We start from the raw sequence: 20,635 nt of genomic DNA, 5'->3' as shown, positions 1-20,635 counted from the left end.
CTCTTTGCACCAAGGTGGCATTTTTCTTCTCTAAAGAAACCTGGGCTTCATTTAATTAACAAGACTTAACACTAAGGTATTAGGCTAATGGCTTGATATTAAAATTATGAAGAATACTAATGCCAGTTAAGTACTTGACCTCATTCTGTGGGAACTTACGTGTTCTCCTCCCACTAGTGTTCTGTCATGCTGGGAGCATACACTAACCCACGGTGAACCCCCTCGTCACAGCAAGCTCACCAAACATCACAAATTAAGGGGATTATGAGGGAGCAAAAAACTGAGGGGAGAGGACCAGCGATCATTAGATTTGTTACTGGGAGAGAGCCTGAGTCACACCTGTATAAACTAATTATGTTGCTGAAATGTTCTGCAAAAGTGGCTGCACCATTTAATCTGGGAGGAGGGCAGAGAGCCTAGGCGATGGAGAGGAGCCAGAGATGAGCGATGTCAGATACATTAGGTCTGAATGGGAGGAGGGCGGGGACACTGAATCAAACATTTATGACAGACTGCCACACAGGCACATTTCTAATAGCAAGGAAGCACACTCATGAGGTATGATTATATCCGGGGTTAACTCCCTCCTTAAACCTCTCTTGGGGAGGTCCACCCACGGTTCACACTATTCAACAGCCAGTGAAAAATCAGAGCGCCATATTCAAAACCACAAAATGTCATAATTCAAAGTTCTCAAACATACGACTATTTTACACCATTTTAAAGATACACGTCTCCTTAATGTAACCACATTGTCCGATTTCAAAAGGCTTTACGGCGAAAGCATAAAGTTAGATTATGTTAGGACAGTTCCAACACAAGAAAAACCACACAGCCATTTTCCTAGCAAGGACAGGCATCACAAAAACCAGAAAACCAGCTAAAATTATGCACTAACCTTTGACGATCTTCATCAGATGACACTCCTAGGACATCATGTTACACAATAGATGCATTTTTTGTTCGATCAAGTTCATATTTATATCCAAAAACAGCATTTTACATTGCCGGTGATGTTCAGACAATATTTTGCCTCCAATACTGCCGGTGAATTAGCACAACAATTTACAAAAATACTCACCATAAACGTTGATAAAATATTAAACTGTTATTCAAAGAATTATAGATAAACATCTCCTTAATGCAACCGCTGTGACAGATTTAAAAAAAGCTTCACGGGGAAAGCACACTTTGCAATAATCTGAGTACTGCGCTCAGAAAAAGACATCAAGCAATACAGATACCCACCATTTTGGAGTCATCTAAAATCATAAATAGCATTAGAAATATTCACTTACCTTTGATGATCTTCATCAGAAGGCACTTCCAGGAATCCCAGGTCCACAATAAATGTTGTTTTGTTCGATAAAGTCCATAGGTTATGTCCAAATAGCTCCTTGTTGTTTGCTACTCCAACTGCAGGAAGCGCGGCCAAAATGTCACGACGAAAAGTCAAAAAAAGTTATATTTACATTCGTTCAAACATGTCAAACGTTGTATAGCATCAATCTTTAGGGCCTTTTTAACTTAGAACTTCAATAATATTCCAACCGGACGATTCCAATGTCTTGAAAAACGTTTTGGAACACAGCTACCCCTCACGTGAATGCGCGCCAATGAACTCATTGTTGTCCTGAGTCAACAACTTCCAACTTCCTCTGTTCGCTCTCTGTTCACCATAGATGCCTCAAACAATTTTCTAAAGACTGTTGACATCTAGTGGAAGCCTTAGGAAGTGCAAAATGAACGCTAAGTCATTGTGTGTTGGATAGGCAATGACTTGAAAGGACTACAAGCACCAGATTTCCCACTTCCTGGTTAGATTTTTCTCAGGTTTTTTCCTGCCATATGAGTTCTGTTATACTCACAGACATCATTCAAACAGTTTTAGAAACTTCAGAGTGTTCTCTATCCAAATCTACTAATAATATGCATATTCTAGTTCCTGGGCCCGAGTAGTAGGCCGTTTAATTTGGGTACGTTTTTCGTCCGGCTGTGAAAATACTGCCCCCTACCCAAGAGAGGTTAAAAAATTGAACATTTGAAACATAGCCATTTAAAATATGCACTTTACAACCCATCTACAACTCAGTGAGCAATACGGGCTCCCAGGCTCTTCTCATTCAGCCTCCTACATTTCCTCTGCCCCCAGTCCTGGCTGCACATTAACCTATCACATGGCCATGTTCAGCACCTACAGGTAGACTACCCTGGTGCATACAGAGCAATTAATCAACGCCTGAAAACACACCCCCACTTCTCATCTAAACGAGCATATGGCAGCACTGAGGCCCATCATCCATCAGTGCAGTAATGCTACAGAATAGTACACTACTCAGTATCTAAACTGTGAGGCTGTGCAAATGCATGCATTGCAGGCTTTAGAAGAGATGTAACTGTTTGAGTAACTATTGACTCAAAATGTCAAAATTATTAACAGTGTGGCATGTGAACGAATGGACACACACAAGTTGTCCTCATATCTATCAATGTGCATCCATTAGGGGATTACGCTATTGGCAACCAATCAATGTGCACCAGCTGATTGGGGAGGTTAGGGCCGTTCCTGTCCGTTTCCATTAGAGCGGGCCTTATCAACTATCGATCATCTGCCTTTTACACCCCTGCAACTGAATATGTACATTATTTATACCTATCGAGTGTCGACTCTCAAATTGTCACAGTTATTGAATTGTTTATGTAGAAACATTTGTCTGCCATTTTGATTCATTTTTCACGCTACTCTTCATAAGAATAGAGCACTTGAACAGAGCCGCACACAAAGTCTTAGATGCACCATTGCACACAAGCTCTATTATCAAAACATTCAAATGACAAAGAGCGAGGCAACTCTGTAATGCTCTTTTAATTTCTTTCAAAGTTCTGTCACACTGAAAAGAACATGAGGTTACACAGAATTAGTATTTGCATATTTTAAAACTGATCATCAAAACAGACAGACATGAAAAGGATGACATAATAAATGCCACAGATCCCCAGCAAGATTCTAGAATACAAATGACATTGCTATTCAACATATCGGTAGTAATGTTAACGCTTACAAGACATCTACGTATAAAGCTCATTAACATTTGTTTTTCCTATGTAGAAGTCTCCTACTTGCCTTAGATAACTGTGCGTACTGCACGCAAAAATTATATTTTACGCACAGTATCAATGTCTGCTCGTAAGATAACAGGCTCAATTGTTACATTCTTTAATTGTTGCATTACTGGGCTTAGGTCCTATGTTTCACATACAGGAGTTATAAGAGTAAGAAACATCTGATTACTATGGCTTGATACAACAGGTTGTGTTAAACAATTCTCAAGAGATGATTTGTCATTTTATAGACGTTACTTAATCATGACAAGGCTATGATTTTTCATGTAAAAAAACACCCCAAATCAATAACATTTCCCTTTGCACTGCAAATACTGCATTACATGACAATGCCTAGTGTGCTCATGATTATCAACACCCCAGATGTAAACAGTCACACAAAGTGGTTACCATGACAGTTGACAAAACAATTAACACTCAGACAGTAGCCTCATGTAATGCAAGGACACACCACATACAGCAGTAACATTCAACAACTTTTAATCTCTACACTGAAAACATAGACCAATTATTTTGTCATCGGTTATTCGGGTCAAGTTCCTATGGGGTCTAACAAGCAAAGTTTACAATTGGGGGGGGGGGGGGGGGGGGACTAATAAGCAAAACAAAACGCTTGGGGCAAGAAAGTTGCACAGTAAACATATGTATTCTACAAACTAAGGCCCCTTGGTAATCTATTACCACAGATTGAGAACATTAAACTACCCCCTACAGCCTGTAAATCTCACTAGAGTCCAGTCAGTCCCAATGAGTACCATAATATCAAGCGTGTATCAGAATATCAAGTATATTTGCGTTCATGTACAAAGCAAGGCAGTTGGTCAAAAAAATTGTTATTTTAGGTTCTGTGTCTAAAAGAAGAGTTTTGGTCAACTGAGTCACTTGTGCTTCAAAAATTCATAGGCTATCCACTTTCAGATGCAAAGGAAATCTACAGTAAAAGCATGGGTTGGGGGAAATGAGTGAAAGTAATGCAGTAATCAGTGATGAGAGCAGATGCTTAGAACATCTTTACCCAGTCAATATAGTGAGATGGAGGGAAGAGTGAGTGAGAGGACAATTAGGATGGAAACACTTTTTATGCTTGAACACCTATATTATTACTGGGTTTATTGATGTTAACTTTCATTTTTCTATTTAAACATATCAGTCGATGACACTCATGGAGGCGATGCTCGTACAGGGATGGCCTAAAGGGTACCGTACAATTTAAATCATGATTAGCCAAGATTAAGAGTTTATATTACACTAAATACCAGAATGTCAACGGCTTATCAATTGCTTTACACTTATTTATTGCATCATTCATCTTCATATTGGCATAGCCTCAGCAATATAACTCTACAGGAAAGCGTTAGAGAATGACGTATATTGATTAACATATTAATATGAAAACTCCTAGGTTTAATTCCCTTCCAAGTCATGATTAATGGTTAATGATTGTGCTTTTCAGTTTCTAAAGTGACAGTGGATTACCGTACATATCACAAGTGCAATCACCACAGGAAGCGCTCCAATAAACAAACATTAGTTCATTCATTTATTACAATCATACTATATTTTTTTTTCCAGAATTTCAAAAATAGATAGATCTCTCTCCTGCCTGCCTCTTTTCAACAGTTGGAATTTTACTTTAGCGTGTGCCACTGAAGGGGTTAAGGTTGTGCTCAAATGAATGGTTCCTATCCTACTCGGCGACCTCCAGGATGAGGTCGTCTCCCTCCAGGCTGCTGTCGGCGTTGACGTAGATCTTGACCACGGTGCCAGAGAGGGGAGAGTTGACCACTGTTTCCATCTTCATGGCGCTGAGCACACACAGAGGCTGGCCCTTCTCCACCGTCTGGCCCTGCTTCACCTTCACTTCCACAACCTTACCCGGCATGGGAGCCCCAACCTGGCCACGCACATCCTTCAGCGCCTTGGGGTGGAAGTGCATCTCCTGGGGGGGGGGGGGGGGGCAGAGAGAGAGTACACTTCGTGAGTTCGCAGGAACAACAATGTGTCGATTGAGATATCTAATGGGGAGGTTAAACAACTTAAAGCAGTGAGAATAGCTTAAATGTGTTATTTGTCATCATGCATTTTAAACATGTAACTACGTACTGTACCTTCATGGCCACTGTATCCTTGACCAGGACAGATCTGAGCGCTCCATTCAGCTCAAAGAACACCTCCCTCTGGCCAGCCTTGTTGAGATCTCCCAGGGCCAGGGCTTTGATGTGGAGGGTCTTCCCTCGCTCCAACTCCACCTGACAGACACAGGAAGTGTTATCCGAGGAAAACAGAACATAAGCAAATCTATTGTAATTAGTCAGTTCATGTCAAATGAATCACTTCTCATCCACGCAACTGTTGAGACTGACCTCGAACTCCTCAGCGATCTTGGGTCCATCGAGGAACAGGCGTGTGTTGAGGCAGTCTACGGGGCCAAACTGATTGGTGAACTCCTTGAACTCCTGGAACACCTTGGGGTACATGGCTGCTGACATCACATCCTCAGGAGTGATGTCATCTCCGTGCGTCTCTCTCAGCTGTTTCTCTAGTGCCTGGAAGTCCATGGCGGGCAGAGAGGCACCCGGGCGGCCCTCTACACGTGGCATATTCTTCAGCACCTGTGGGCAGAGGTTAGAAATCAGCCACTAACGGGCCAAAGGGAGCTAGGCAGGCTACAAGCAACATTTGAACATCACAAGTAAACATGAATGTAATAATGAATAAAGATAATGCTAGGCATCTGTTGGAAATGAGAAATAGCTGCTCCATAATGGCTGTATCATTCCTTTGTTATACATGATGTATGCTAAGCAGATGGCCTATTTATTTATGAACTGAAAAATAAATGACTCAAGTGCCACTGTGCGTCCAATGGAAAACAAAACAAGAAGGGGAACTGCATTGTGCACTGGTGATGTGAGGCACAAATGTGTCCTAGAAAATAATTGATCTTCCAGAGAAATGCTTCTGGGTAATTGAGGTTCTCTTAGAGATGGGGAAAGAAATGATATTTCTTCAAATTTCAAACAGAAACATGTGTGTGATAGAGATCCAGGGACAGTGGAGACAAAAACAGGCAAACTTCTCAAGTATTCCTATGACTTAAGGGGATGTGGCCTATTAAAAAGGCTTTTTCTGCTCTATACAATTTTTTTACAAATACTGAAATTTAAGTGGAGTATAATGTACTCTCAATGTTAAATTCATAGAGTACAAAAAACTAATAATCCTTTAATATAGAATGTGGGAATACAAATCCTGCCATTATGATTGGCATTGAAATGGCAGATATAGAATGTTTTCCATATACACTCTGTACCCCATTCCCAAGGGCAAGCTATTGATTTCTGTAAGTGCAGCTGCCCAATGAGAGATGCAGATTGTGATGCACCGACTGTTGTCAATTGAAAGCATTAGCCCATCAGTGTGTTAAAAAGAACAATGTTGTTGGATGCTGAAAAAAATAAAATAGGGCCTTGAACTAGGACCTATTGGGAATTTGTGAAGTGGGTGTGGTGTGTGTGTTACCTTGGACCTGAAGGGCTCAGGGAAGCCTCCGTGTGGGATGCCAATGTGACCCTGCAGGAACTCCACCACTGAGAGGGGGAAGGAGAGCTCATCAGCCCTCTCCTCCACCTCTGCCCTTGTCAGAGAGTTCTGCACCATGAACTGGGCCAGGTCACCCACGATCTTCGAGGAGGGGGTCACCTGCATGCGGGGAGAGGTGGAGAGAGACAGATGTTATCCACAACATTACTGGTGCTACAGCCCATCTGTCATTGACCATGGTATTTCACCCTAGTAGGCTGGTGTGCAAATTGGAAGTAAACAGAAGTGAGGTAGTCAGGAGAGGGGCGAACAGAAGTGAGGTAGTCAGGAGAGGGGCGAACAGAAGTGAGGTAGTCAGGAGAGGGGCGAACAGAAGTGAGGTAGTCAGGAGAGGAGCGAACAGAAGTGAGGTAGTCAGGAGAGGAGCGAGGGGTGAACAGAAGTGAGGTAGTCAGGAGAGGAGCGACGAGGGGTGAACAGAAGTGAGGTAGTCAGGAGAGGAGCGAGGGGTGAACAGAAGTGAGGTAGTCAGGAGAGGAGCGAGGGGTGAACAGAAGTGAGGTAGTCAGGAGAGGAGCGAGGGGTGAACAGAAGTGAGGTAGTCAGGAGAGGAGCGAGGGGTGAACAGAAGTGAGGTAGTCAGGAGAGGAGCGAGGGGTGAACAGAAGTGAGGTAGTCAGGAGAGGAGCGAGGGGTGAACAGAAGTGAGGTAGTCAGGAGAGGAGCGAGGGGTGAACAGAAGTGAGGTAGTCAGGAGAGGAGCGAGGGGTGAACAGAAGTGAGGTAGTCAGGAGAGGAGCGAGGGGTGAACAGAAGTGAGGTAGTCAGGAGAGGAGCGAGGGGTGAACAGAAGTGAGGTAGTCAGGAGAGGAGCGAGGGGTGAACAGAAGTGAGGTAGTCAGGAGAGGAGCAAGGGGTGAACAGAAGTGAGGTAGTCAGGAGGAGAGAGAGAGAATGAAAGAAAGAATGAGAGAAAAAGAGCGAGAGAAAAAGAAGAGAACAGAAGTGTGGTAGTGAAGAGGGGGAAATTGTTTGAGAAACATGATTTTTTGCAGCTAAGAATACAAGACAAGGTAGCAGAGAGGAGCGAATGAATAGAGAGGCATAATGAAAGCAAAGTAAGCGTGTCTGCTATTGAACAGACACTCAGACTGATCCACTGTGCCTGTTTTATGGACAATATTAGACGGAAACAAAGGAAATGGAGGAGGACAAGAACAGAAAGTCAACTATCGCTGATCATTTAATTAAGCCCTAGGAAATGAAAACCAGCAAGGCGAGACTAAACGCTAAAAGATGCCATTGATTGGAGAGATCAGACAGAAGCTTGCAGAACATAACAGATAAGCTTGCTCAAAGCTCCTCGGTTAATCTGACTTTAGGCTGCGGTGAGATCACCGGCTCTCCTTTCTACAAACGTATTCCCATTTTGTTTTATTTTGTTTTTGAGACAGTAGAGCCTCCCTCACACACACACACAGTTGAGAGAGAGTGAAAGGAGGATGGTGAGTGAAGGAATTAAGTGGGCAATTCATTCAGCAGTTCAAACAGACTTTCCTCCACAAATCAGAATAGTTTGTAATTCTCTCTCTGAAAGTGGATTTTAAAAGGTGTTTGATCACTTAATTTGAATAGGTGGCTGGTCGCCTCACCTTGATGAGGTCACCCAGCAGCTTGTTGGCCTCTGTGTAGGACTTCTTCACCTCCTTGAACTTGTGCCCCAGGCCCATGCTGTGAGCCTGGAAGTGCAGGTTGGTGTACTGGCCTCCAGGGATCTCGTTCTCATACACATCAGCATTGCCAGACTTCATAGTGGCTGTACAGTCAAAGGGTGCATAGAGCCCGCGAGCAACCTCCCAGTACTCACTGTAGTCATAAACATTCTCCAGGGATATCCCTGTCAAAGAGAGGGCAGGACAGAGAATAATGACACTGACGTATCAGGGATAAATACACTGAACAAAAATATTTAAAAAAGCAACATTTAACAATTTCAATGATTTTACTGAGTTAGTTCATATAAGGAAATCAGTAACTTTAAATAAATTCATAAGACCCTAATCTATGAATTTATGGGAATACAGATCTGCATCTGTTGGTCACAGACACCCCCCCCAAAAAAAGTAGAGGTGTGGATCAGAAAATCATTCAGTGAGTATCTGGTGACCACCATTTGCCTCATGCAGGCAGACGCCGAACTGCAGTCAAGTCAAGACCCTGGTGAGGACGACGAGCACGTAGATGAGCTTCCCTGAGACGGTTTCTGACAGTTTGTGCAGAAATTCTTCGGTTGTGCAAACCCACAGTTTCATCAGCTGTCCAGGTGGCTGGTCTCAGACCATCCTGCAGGTAAAGAAGCCGGATGTGGAGGTCCTGGGCTGGCGTGGTTCCACGTGGTCTGCGGTTGTTAGGCTGGTTTGACGTACTACCAAATTCTCAAAAACATAGTTGGAGGCAGCTTATGGTAGAGAAATTAACATTAAATTATCTGGCAACAGCTCGTGGACATTCCTGCAGTCAGCATGCCAAATGCACACTCCCTCAAAACTTGAGACATCTGTGGCATAGTGACAAAACTGCACATTTTAGTGGCTTTTTATTGTCCCCAGCACAAGGTGCACCTGTGTAATGATCATGCTGTTTAATCAGCTTTTTTATATGCCACACTTGTCAGGTGGATGGATTATCTTGGCAAAGAAGAAATACTCACTAACAGGGATGTAAACAAATTTCAGAGAAATAAGCTTTTTGTGCATATGAAACATTTACAGGAGCTTTTATTTAAGCTCATAAAACAACACTTCACATGTTGCCTTTATATTTTTGTTCAGTGTATATAGGCAACTATAGATGCTGGTAGCACAAATACCAAGCAAATAGAATGAAACATTCTTGTTAAATATATTGTATTAATCTATTGTATGTTGGAGACATGCCAGATAATACATTAAAGTATATCAGTGTAGTTCCCGCCACTTAGGCGTTCACTGGCTTCCAAAGCAGGAACATCAGTCAGTCAATCAATGCGCCCTCTTTGCTGCCAATACACTGAATGCTAATTTACCCAGAAGACCTATCAAATTGCGGTAATGACAATTACCTCCATGCTTCCGCTGACAAGACATAAGTCAAACAGACCCACACACATTCTGCCTATCCTATCCTTCTCAGAGACAACAGAATTCTAAGCATGGATATTAGCATCAAGCTTCCCACTCCATCCATACACATCTATTGGTACATAGATGTGTAAACATCAGCAGAGAGGAGGCAAATGAAAAAAAGAAAAGCAAAGGAACAAGAAAGCATGAGAGCAAAGGTGAGAGCGCGATATTGACCAGAGTTCCTGTCCCTCAGAGGACTAGAGCCGACTTAAAGATGATCTATAAGTATCACGGGAGAGAACAATGGACCTTTGCCAGAGGAGAACTCATGATGCAGAGATGAAATATGGATGGAAAGATTAAAGGAGTGAAGAGCTCAGACGTAATTTAAGAGCAAAAGCATGTGAATGAGAAGGGACCATGGTAAAGAGGAAAGGTGAAAGAGCAAGATTAAATGAGGCACTTGAGGATTTTCAACCAATAAGTACTTCCAATTTTTAATTGTTTTATTTCACCAGGTAGGCCAGTTGAAAACAAGTTCTCATTTACAACTGCGACCTGGCCAAGATGAAGCAAAGCAGTGCGACAAAAAACAGCAGAGTTACACATGGGATAAACAAACATACAGTCAATAACACAACATAAAAATCTATATACAGTGTGTGCAAATGGAGTAAGGAGGTAAGGCAATAAATAGGCCATAGTAGCGAAGTAATTACAGCTTATACATTTACATTTTTACATTTTAGTCATTTAGCAGACGCTCTTATCCAGAGCGACTTACAGTAGTGAATGCATACATTTCATTTATTTATTTATTTTATGTGCTGGCCCCCCGTGGGAAACGAACCCACAACCCTGGCGTTGCAAACACCATGCTCTACCAACTGAGCTACAGGGAAATTAACACTGGAGTGAGATGTGCAGATGATGTGCAAGTAGAAATACTGGTGTGCAAAAGAGCAAAAAAAGTACATTAAAACAATATGGGGATGAGGTAGGTAGATGGATGTGCTATTTACAGATGGGCTGTGTACATCTGCAGCGAATCGGTAATCTGCTCAGACAGCTGATAATAAATATGACCAAGGCAGTAGTAGGTCAGAGAGCGCTGACAAGTAAGCGAGGGTATGAGTGGGAAGAACTATGAATTTGAGCAGTCTTGTCATCCTATCTCATGCATGAATGCCCAAATAGTAGCTTATTTGGAATGAATTTGGAAGTTATTTTACAATAAATGGATAAAAATTGTATAGCATATGGCACTAAAGCGCAACATTGCAAAGAGAGAAGGGAATTGTAACTAGACACCAAATTTTCTTGGGCAAATGACATCCGCCTGACATTTCAATTACCTAGGCAGCCTTGTACTCAGTGAAAAGGAGCATGAGGGGGAGACTAAGAGAAATAAACAAAAATAACATGTCTTTTTCCCCTGAATGTGAGCATTCTGATGGGATTCTGACTATGATCACTCACTCTAGTTTTGTTTTTTGACCTTGAACAGTAATTACCAGAATGAGGGCATTTGGAGACCATAGATGGGGCGGCAGGTAGTCTAGTGGTTAGAGCTTTGGGCCAGTAACCAAAAGGTTGCTGGTTCGAATCCCAGAGCTGACAAGGAAAAATCTGTCATTCTGCCCCTGAACAAAGCAGTTAACCCACTGTTCCCCAGTAGGCCATCATTGTAAATAAGAATTTGTTCTTAACTGACTTGCCTAGTTAAATAAAAAGGTTCAATACAAATTAAATATATATATTAAATGCACAAGTCCTGAAACGGAACATAGGAACCAGCAAAAAAAAAGATGCATCTCTCGGCTGTCTACGCTTTCAACGACTCGCATCCAACAAAACAATGTCTGGGTTATATCATTTTGAAAAACTACCCAATTTCACACAACTAGCATTAGATTGTCTTCTAATTCTGTCCTGCCACGTTTCATTTTCTAAAGAGGACATTTAGATAACTGGATTAGAATGAGAAACAATGAACTAGCTGTTAAGTGCTCACTTGTGCTCAGGTAGCGAAGTATTCCCAACAGTACACCAGTATATGGTCAAGTCATTTCAGAGCAGCTGCTACCTTCATGCTCCTCATGACAAATTCATTATATTCTCAAGTGTTGTTCAATTCAAAACAAACAGCAACTCCATTCTTTTATTTTCAGCCACTTTATTTCAGTAATTAAGGGCTTACAAGCAGCTAATCAAAGCCTGATTCATTGCAAACAAAATATGTAGTTATTAAACCCTTGTATCATATGGCAGGATTAGATTAAATGCTCATCAATTGTGAGAATATTTGCCATTTCATCTGCTGCTCTTTGTTCATCGAAACAATATGAATGAAGAACAGCCTTTCACCTTGTCCGCCATCGTTGATGAATCAAAGCACAAGGTAACCGTCAGTCACGGCTGGTGGCAGCGTGATAACAGGCAACACTAGCCTGCAGCTGACAGATTCCGTCCTGAATAACACAAGGGCAATGATCTGGTCTCACCACCGTTCCCCTAGCAACAACATGGCTGGCTGCAGCCAGGGGAGCTTGGTTCTGACCACAATCCTGTTCCCACGCAGAGACAGAGCTTCACGGAGGCTTGCAGGCCAAGGTCATTACAGCGGGTTAAGACTTTCCGTCTGCTGTAATGTCTCAATTAACTGAAGGTCGCAGGGTTGTATGTGAGCTGTGAAATGACGGTTGTGTGGTGAACTTCCTTATGCCACTCTCCCCCTGCCTTTTCCTCTAGTTCCCTCTCCGCTTCCCTGCAACAATCATGCTTAATTTGGCCCTTTTTACATTACCGTCTACACATGTACAGTATCACCTCCCATGTGTACCATGTTCTCTGGGTTATATCCATTAAGACAGTTTATTTTCAACTCAACCGCAGTGTAAATATGCACTAAGCATCAGCATAATTAAATTGTCACTAGCTGTTGCAGTCAGTTCTACAAACACATTTTGAAGTGTTATTCAGAGCCATCTAGGCAGAGTAACCTCCATCACAAACAGAAAATGGATCTCTAAAAACACTTGAGGATGTCATATGCACATCGAGGCGGCAAAAATGCCAATTAACTACCCATTTCTACAGCCATAAACAGCTTGAGTCAGTAGCTCCATTTTCATGACTTGTCATGACTGCATGTGGTCATGTGTTGCTGCCTTGCTATATTGTTGTCTTAGGTCTGTCTTTATGTAGTGTTGTGTTGTCTCTCATCGTGATGTGTGTTTTGTCCTATATTTATATATGTTATTTATTTTTAATCCCAGCCCCCGTCCCCGCAGGAGGTGTTTTGCCTTTTGGTAGGCCGTCAATGTAAATAATAATTTGTTCTTAACTGACTTTCCTGGTTAAATAAAAAGGTAAAAAAAATATATATATACTGCTCAAAAAAATAAAGGGAACACTAAAATAACACATCCTAGATCTGAATGAATGAAACAATCTTATTAAATACTTTTTTCTTTACATAGTTGAATGTGCTGACTCCAAAATCACACAAAAATAATCAATGGAAATCCAATTTATCAACCCATGGAGGTCTGGATTTGGAGTCACACTCAAAATGAAAGTGGAAAACCACACTACAGGCTGATCCAACTTTGATGTAATGTCCTTAAAACAAGTCAAAATGAGGCTCAGTAGTGTGTGTGGCCTCCACGTGCCTGTATGACCTCCCTACAACGCCTGGGCATGTTCCTGATGAGGTGGCGGATGGTCTCCTGAGGGATCTCCTCCCAGACCTGGACTAAAGCATCCGCCAACTCCTGGACAGTCTGTGGTGCAACGTGGCGTTGGTGGATGGAGCGAGACATGATGTCCCAGATGTGCTCAATTGGATTCAGGTCTGGGGAACAGGCGGGCCAGTCCATAGCATCAATGCCTTCCTCTTGCAGGAACTGCTGACACACTCCAGCCACATGAGGTCTAGCATTGTCTTGCATTAGGAGGAACCCAGGGCCAACCACACCAGCATATGGTCTCACAAGGGGTCTGAGGATCTCATCTCGGTACCTAATGGCAGTCAGGCTACCTCTGGCGAGCACATGCAGGGCTGTGCGGCCCCCCAAAGAAATGCCACCCCACACCATGACTGACCCACCGCCAAACCGGTCATGCTGGAGGATGTTGCAGGCAGCAGAACGTTCTCCACGGCGTCTCCAGACTCTGTCACGTCTGTCACGTGCTCAGTGTGAACCTGCTTTCATCTGTGAAGAGCACAGGGCGCCAGTGGCGAATTTGCCAATCTTGGTGTTCTCTGGCAAATGCCAAACGTCCTGCACGGTGTTGGGCTGTAAGCACAACCCCCACCTGTGGACGTCGGGCCCTCATACCACCCTCATGGAGTCTGTTTCTGACCGTTTGAGCAGACACATGCACATTTGTGGCCTGCTGGAGGTCATTTTGCAGGGCTCTGGCAGTGCTCCTCCTGCTCCTCCTTGCACAAAGGCGGAGGTAGCGGTCCTGCTGCTGGGTTGTTGCCCTCCTACGGCCTCCTCCACGTCTCCTGATGTACTGGCCTGTCTCCTGGTAGCGCCTCCATGCTCTGGACAATACGCTGACAGACACAGCAAACCTTCTTGCCACAGCTCGCATTGATGTGCCATCCTGGATGAGCTGCACTACCTGAGCCACTTGTGTGGGTTGTAGACTCCGTCTCATGCTACCACTAGAGTGAAAGCACCGCCAGCATTCAAAAGTGACCAAAACATCAGCCAGGAAGCATAGGGACTGAGAAGTGGTCTGTGGTTACCACCTGCAGAACCACTCCTTTATTGGGGGTGTCTTGCTAATTGCCTATAATTTCCACCTGTTGTCTATTCTATTTGCACAACAGCATGTGACATTTATTGTCAATCAGTGTTGCTTCCTAAGTGGACAGTTTGATTTCACAGAAGTGTGATTGACTTGGAGTTACATTGTGTTGTTTAAGTGTTCCCTTTATTTTTTTGAGCAGTGTATATTTTCTCTGTTGCTTTTCTTTGCCCTTTGTTGACTGTAGCATCCTTTCATGGGGCTAAAGGTCTCAGCCTTTTACCTTTTTAAATGCTCCAACATGGCAACAAAGAAGGGAAAAAAATGGTTCACTGCTCCCTCCCCGTGTGTGTATTCAACCGGTTTGCAATAGAAGACCTTGGCCCGCAGCTTTTTATATTTGTTCTTGATTGGCTGGCAGCTTACTTTATTTGCCCTCCATTCAGAGAAGCGGCAGGTAGTCTAGTGGTTAGAGCGTTGGGCCAGTAACCAAAAATGTTGCTAGATCAAATCCCCGAGCTGACAAGGTAAAAAACAATATATTATATATTTTTTTTAATCGGTCTTTCTGCCCCTTGAACAAGGTAGTTAACCCGCTGTTCCTAGGCCGTCATTGTAAATAATAATTTGTTCTTAACTGACTTGCCTTGTTCAATAAAAGGTAAAATAAAAATTGTCTGGCAGCTCACTTTATTTGCCCTCCATTGTCTGGCAGCTCACTTTATTTGCCCTCCATTGGCTGGCAGCTCACTTTATTTGCACTCCATTGGCTGGCAGCTCACTTTATTTGCACTCCACTGGCTGGCAGCTCACCTGTGCTGAGATTGGTTCCCTTGGTGCAGGCGACAATAGCTCCCATGCTGGGCTGTGATGTCATCCCAGCCATGGAGTCCACAGCGACGTCTACGATGTCGGCCCCGGCCTCGGCACACGCCAGCATGGCAGCCACGCCGGCGCCTGCCGTGTCGTGGGTGTGAACGTGGATGGGCATGTCAGGGAAACGGTCCCTCAGAGCACCAATCAACATGCGGCTGGACTCAGGCTTCAGCAGCCCGGCCATGTCCTGCAGAAGGATAGAGGGGTCACAACAACATGACAGACTCCCTTCTCTTTAGTTGTTTATGACCGAGTCACTAATCAAAATATTTCTATATAGCGCAATATAAATAGAACATGTAAGTGGTTGAGATAAACCCCATCAGTGGGTTTGGTTCAGAGCCACCCTAAAGTACCTTGACGTTCAGTATGTGTGTTCCAGCTCTGACCAGCTCATCAGCCAGCTTCAGGTAGTACTCCAGAGAGTACTTCTGCCTCATGGGGTCAGACACATCTCCTGTGTAGGAGATGGAGGCCTCCACCACGCCCCCGGCAGCCCCAGCAGCCTCCATGCCAAGCATCAGGTTGGGAAGGTAGTTCAGAGAGTCAAACACACGGAAGATGTCCATGCCGTTCTCCTTGGCCACCTCACAGAACCTGGTCAGAACAATTAAAAGCTGGATGAGTACAAGTGAAGAGACCTTGGGTTCAAGGGTGATGCTTTCTAAAAATAGCATGCATAACCCTTAAACCGTGAGGGCTGGGTTGACACTATACGTGTTCTGGTTGGAATAAGGATTAAGGGGTGCATGATCCAGGGCAGAGGTACTGACTTGAACACGGCGTTGTCGGGGTAATTGGTGTAGCCCACAGCGTTGGCTCCTCTGAGCAGCATCTGGAAGGGCACGTTGGGCAGCAGAGCCCTCAGCTCCTGCAGCCGTTTCCATGGACACTCACACAGGAAACGCATTGCCACATCAAAGGTGGCACCTGCACAGAAGAGGAACGATCAATAACTGCCATAGCAACAGACTCCATAAACCTCAGCATTTGGACTGCTTATGTATCTACTAGGCAGTAAATGGACAGATTTCCTGAAAAGACTATGAATCTCTCCTCTTCATCCAGAGAAGGAAGGACTACCTCCCTAGTCTGATGTCCAGCTCCCTCAACATCAAAATGTTTTTGGACACAGTCACAGTAGATTGTCTTTTCAGGGTGCTAAGGTGATCTCCTGTAGCTTATTTTCATACATCACTTTGCTACAGATGAGACCGAGCCTTTCTTCAGTCTCTATTTAGAAACATACTGTCAGTCTATCCATATCAACCTCAAAAGTGTGCCGTCCTTTTTCTTCAGAGACATGAGAGGAGAACGCCCCCCGAATAACCCAGATACAGTACACTAACTTGCTCCGCTCAATGATGTGAACTCGGCCCTGAAGCGGTGTCACATTTTAAATTTACCCTAGCAGTTAATTATATTTGACCTTTCAACTCAGACTGGGATATTTGAAAACATGTTTATAATGAGGCCATTGAATCATAGGCAGGAGGCAAAATCGGCCCAGAGAAAAGCAGAAAGTGCAGATTGAGATCGGAAAACGTGTGGCAATAGAAAATACATTCAAGAAATTGAGTGCGAGCACTGGTGGTAAACAACTCACCTCCCCAGTTCTCCACGCTGAAGAGGTTGTTAAAGTTGTGGGCTACAAAGGGGGCGATCTGTTTGAGGTCGTGGGTGCGGACACGGGTGGCCAGGAGAGACTGGTGGGCATCTCTGAAGGTGGTGTCCATGAGCAGCAGACCCTTGTGGGCACGCACTGCCTTAGCAAAGCCCTCTGGACCCTCCCTCAAGAGGACGTCACGGAACCCAACCGGAGGCTCACCTATTCCACATCAATACATAGCTTTTACTATGTTGTACTGACTGGATTAAGACAAAATGGGCTGCTACTAGAAAAAACTAAAAAAGAGGTTTCACAGAAAGCTGGTAGATTTTGTAGTTTGGAGTCTCACCCAGAGGAACGGGTGGGATCACAGGATCGATAGATGAGGGCTTGGCCTTCACTGGTATGGGAGTGGTGGGTCCGTTTACCATCACATGACCTGAAACAGGACAGCAGGAGAGCATCAGAAAACCAGAGTTGGCCATCGTCATTGGCATTTAAAACCTACCAATACATTATATTAACGATGGGGGGGGGGGGAAACATCCATAGTTACATATCGCAATATTATTTTGGATGATATTACATTTTAACTTTGACTCAAAGTATCGATTTTGTTTGCTAGGTTGCATCAGCTGGCGCTAATCAGCTATACCTGTGCCAAAACTATGGTATTTTTCATCCTATAGCTTGTTCTCCGTCTTCTTTTAAAAGTTTTTCGCGATCAATGTCCCGTACATGGGCCCTTTTGGGCTAATGTAGGCTAATGCGATAAGCATGAGGTTGTAAGTAACAAGAAAATTTCCCAGGACATAGACATATCTGATATTCGCAGAAAGCTTAAATTCTTGTTAATCTAACTGCACTGTCCAATCCGCAGTAGCTATTACAGTGAAATAATACCATGCCATTGTTTGAGGAAAGTGCACAGTTTTGAACATGAAAAGTTATTAACAAATTACGCACATTTGAGCAGTCTTGACAACATTTTGAACAGAAAGGCAATGGGTCATTGGATCAGTCTAAAACTTTGCATATGCACTGCTGCCATCGAGTGGCCAAAATCTAAATTGCACCTAGGCTGGAATAATACATTATGCCTTTTCTCTGGCATTTCAAAGATGGTACAAAAAAATACAAAAGAACGTTTGGTTTTTTCTTTGTATTATCTTTTACCAGATCTGTGTGTTATATTCTCCTACATTCATTCACATTTCCACAAACTTCAGAAGAGTTCCCTTTGAAAGGGTACCAAGAATATCTTTGAGTCAGGGCCTGAGCTACAGGCAGTTCGATTTGGGTATGTCATTTTAGGCAAAAATTGAAAAAAAAGGGGCAGATCCATAAGAGGTTTTAAAATAGTGAACTAACATGTTTTCAGCACTTATTTCCTTGACTGATCAAATCTAGATTTTCTCTTGTCCCTCTGCAGCAGACATATAGTGAGCAGTATGTTTGGACTCAAATAGCATTATCGAATTGCATTCAGAATACATATAGAATCATGAGAACCGCAATACATATCGGCCCCTAAGTATTGTGATAATATCGTATCGTGAGGTCCCTGGCAACGCCCAGCGTTACATTATATGGGAGAAAAGCATACTAAATCACTCCAGATAGTGTACAGTGCATTCGGAAAGTATTCAGACCCCTTGACTTTCCAAATGTTTATACGTTACAGCCTTATTCTAAAATTGATTAAAATGTTTATCCCCCCTCATCAATCTACACATAATACCCCATAATGACAAAGCAAAAACTGGGTTTAAATTTTTTTGCACATTTCTTACAAATAAACTGAAATATCACATTTACATAAGTATTCAGACCCTTTACTCAGCACTTTGTTGAAGCACCTTTGGCAGCAATTACAGCCTCGCGTCTTCTTGGGTATGATGCTACAAGCTTCGTACACCTGTATTTGGGGGTTTATTCCATTCTTCTCTGCAGATCCTCTCAAGCTCTGCGGTTGGTGGGGCGTCGCTCCGGCTCCGGTCCCCGGTGCGTCGGGTCAGCCGGGCCGGCAGGCCCCGGCTTCGGCTGTCCCGGCCCTCCGCGTTGCGGCGGGCAGGACCGGTCCGGGAGGTGCCTTCGCCCCAGTCTGAGGTCCTGAGTGCTATGGAGCAGGTTTTCATCAAGGATCTCTCTGTACTTGGCTCCGTTCATCTTTCCCTTGATCCCGACTAGTCTCCCAGTCCCTTCCGCAGAAAAACATCCCCACAGCATGATGCTGTCACCACCATGCTTCACCGTAGGGATGGTGTCAGATTTCCTACAGACGTGACGCTTGGTATTCAGGCCAAAGAGCTCAATTTTGGTTTCATCAGACCAGAGAATCTGGTTTCTCATAGTCTGAGTCCGTCAGGTGCCTTTTGGCAAATTCCATGCCGGCTACAACAATTCCTTCAACCTCAAGGCTTGGATTTTGGCTAACATGCACAGTCAACTGTGGGACCTTATATAGACAGGTGTGTGCCTTTCCAAATCATGTCCAATCAATTGAATTTACCACAGATGGACTCCAAGTAGTAGAAACATCTCAAGGATGATCAATGGAAACAGGATGCAACTGAGCTCAATTTCCAGTCTAATAGCAAAGGGTCTGAATACTTATGTATATAAGGTATTTGTCTATTTTTAATACATTTGCAAAATTGTATTTTTTTTATCGGTTTTTCGCTTATTCATTATGGGGTATTGTGTGTGGATTGATGAGGGATTTAAAAAAAATCTAATTTTAGAATATGCCTGTAACGTAACAAAATGTGGAAAAAGGGGTCTGAATACTTTCTGAACACACTGTATATTCAAGTTAAATAGCAAAGGCGTCATTTGTTTGAACTCATGTTGTCAGAGTGTTCAGTAGAGTCAAGGAAGTGATGTACAATACTATAGACTCCATGGGTAGGCAATGCTTTTACACACAGTTGTGCCGTATTTTTTCCGATGTACCGATTCCACGGCACAGTTTACGCAAAACGACACCGGATTCAAAACTTCAAATGTTTCAATTTAAATTACACAAAATTCTTGCAACCAATAGAATGTTTACACACACATACACACACACACACACACACACACACACACACAGTTGAAGTCGGAAGTTTACATTCAAACTCAGTTTTTCACAATTCCTGACATTTAATCCTAGTAAAGATTGCCTGTCTTAGGATCACCACTTTATTTTAAGAATGTGAAATGTCAGAATAATAGTAGAGAGAATGATTTAGTTCAGCTTATATTTCTTTCATCACATCCCGAGTGGGTCAGAAGTTTACATACACTCAATTAGTATTTGGTAGCATTGCCTTTAAATTGTTTAACTTGGGTCAAACGTTTCAGGTTGCCTTCCACAAGCTTCCCACAATAAGTTGGGTGAATTTTGGCCCATTCTTCCTGACAGAGCTGGTGTAACTGAGTCAGGTTTGTAGGCCTCCTTGCTCACACACACTTATTCAATTCTGCCCACAAATGTTCTATTGGATGAGGTCAGGGCTTTGTGATGGCCACTCCAATACCTTGACTTTGTTGTCCTTAAGCCATTTTACCACAACTTTGGAAGTATGCTTGGGGACATTGTCCATTTGGAAGACCCATTTGCGACCAAGCT

At 43.3% G+C, this 20,635-nt stretch overlaps 1 protein-coding gene across 2 annotated transcripts in view; it reads right to left on the bottom strand.

The window, feature by feature from the left end:
* Window positions 1-2,848: 2,848 nt before the first annotated feature.
* The window catches only part of LOC106563498 (pyruvate carboxylase, mitochondrial), a 119,654-nt gene continuing 101,867 nt past the window's right edge, over window positions 2,849-20,635 (bottom strand). For both annotated transcript variants that reach the window (XM_014129148.3, XM_014129149.3), the window contains 10 exons: window positions 17,369-17,458; window positions 17,017-17,238; window positions 16,184-16,340; window positions 15,767-16,007; window positions 15,348-15,597; window positions 8,319-8,563; window positions 6,646-6,825; window positions 5,487-5,735; window positions 5,232-5,372; window positions 2,849-5,062 (listed from right to left, as the gene is read on the bottom strand). In XM_014129148.3, the coding sequence (XP_013984623.1) occupies window positions 4,811-5,062; window positions 5,232-5,372; window positions 5,487-5,735; window positions 6,646-6,825; window positions 8,319-8,563; window positions 15,348-15,597; window positions 15,767-16,007; window positions 16,184-16,340; window positions 17,017-17,238; window positions 17,369-17,458 (2,027 nt within the window). In that variant the 3' untranslated portion in view covers window positions 2,849-4,810. The remainder of the gene's footprint in view (window positions 5,063-5,231; window positions 5,373-5,486; window positions 5,736-6,645; window positions 6,826-8,318; window positions 8,564-15,347; window positions 15,598-15,766; window positions 16,008-16,183; window positions 16,341-17,016; window positions 17,239-17,368; window positions 17,459-20,635) is intronic.

This window comes from Salmo salar, chromosome 11, assembly GCF_965601325.2.
Source record: "Salmo salar chromosome 11, fSalSal1, whole genome shotgun sequence".
Taxonomy (NCBI): Eukaryota; Metazoa; Chordata; class Actinopteri; order Salmoniformes; family Salmonidae; genus Salmo; species Salmo salar.
The sequence above is the reverse complement of the archived record's forward strand: the minus strand, read 5'-3'. Positions and strand labels throughout refer to the sequence as shown.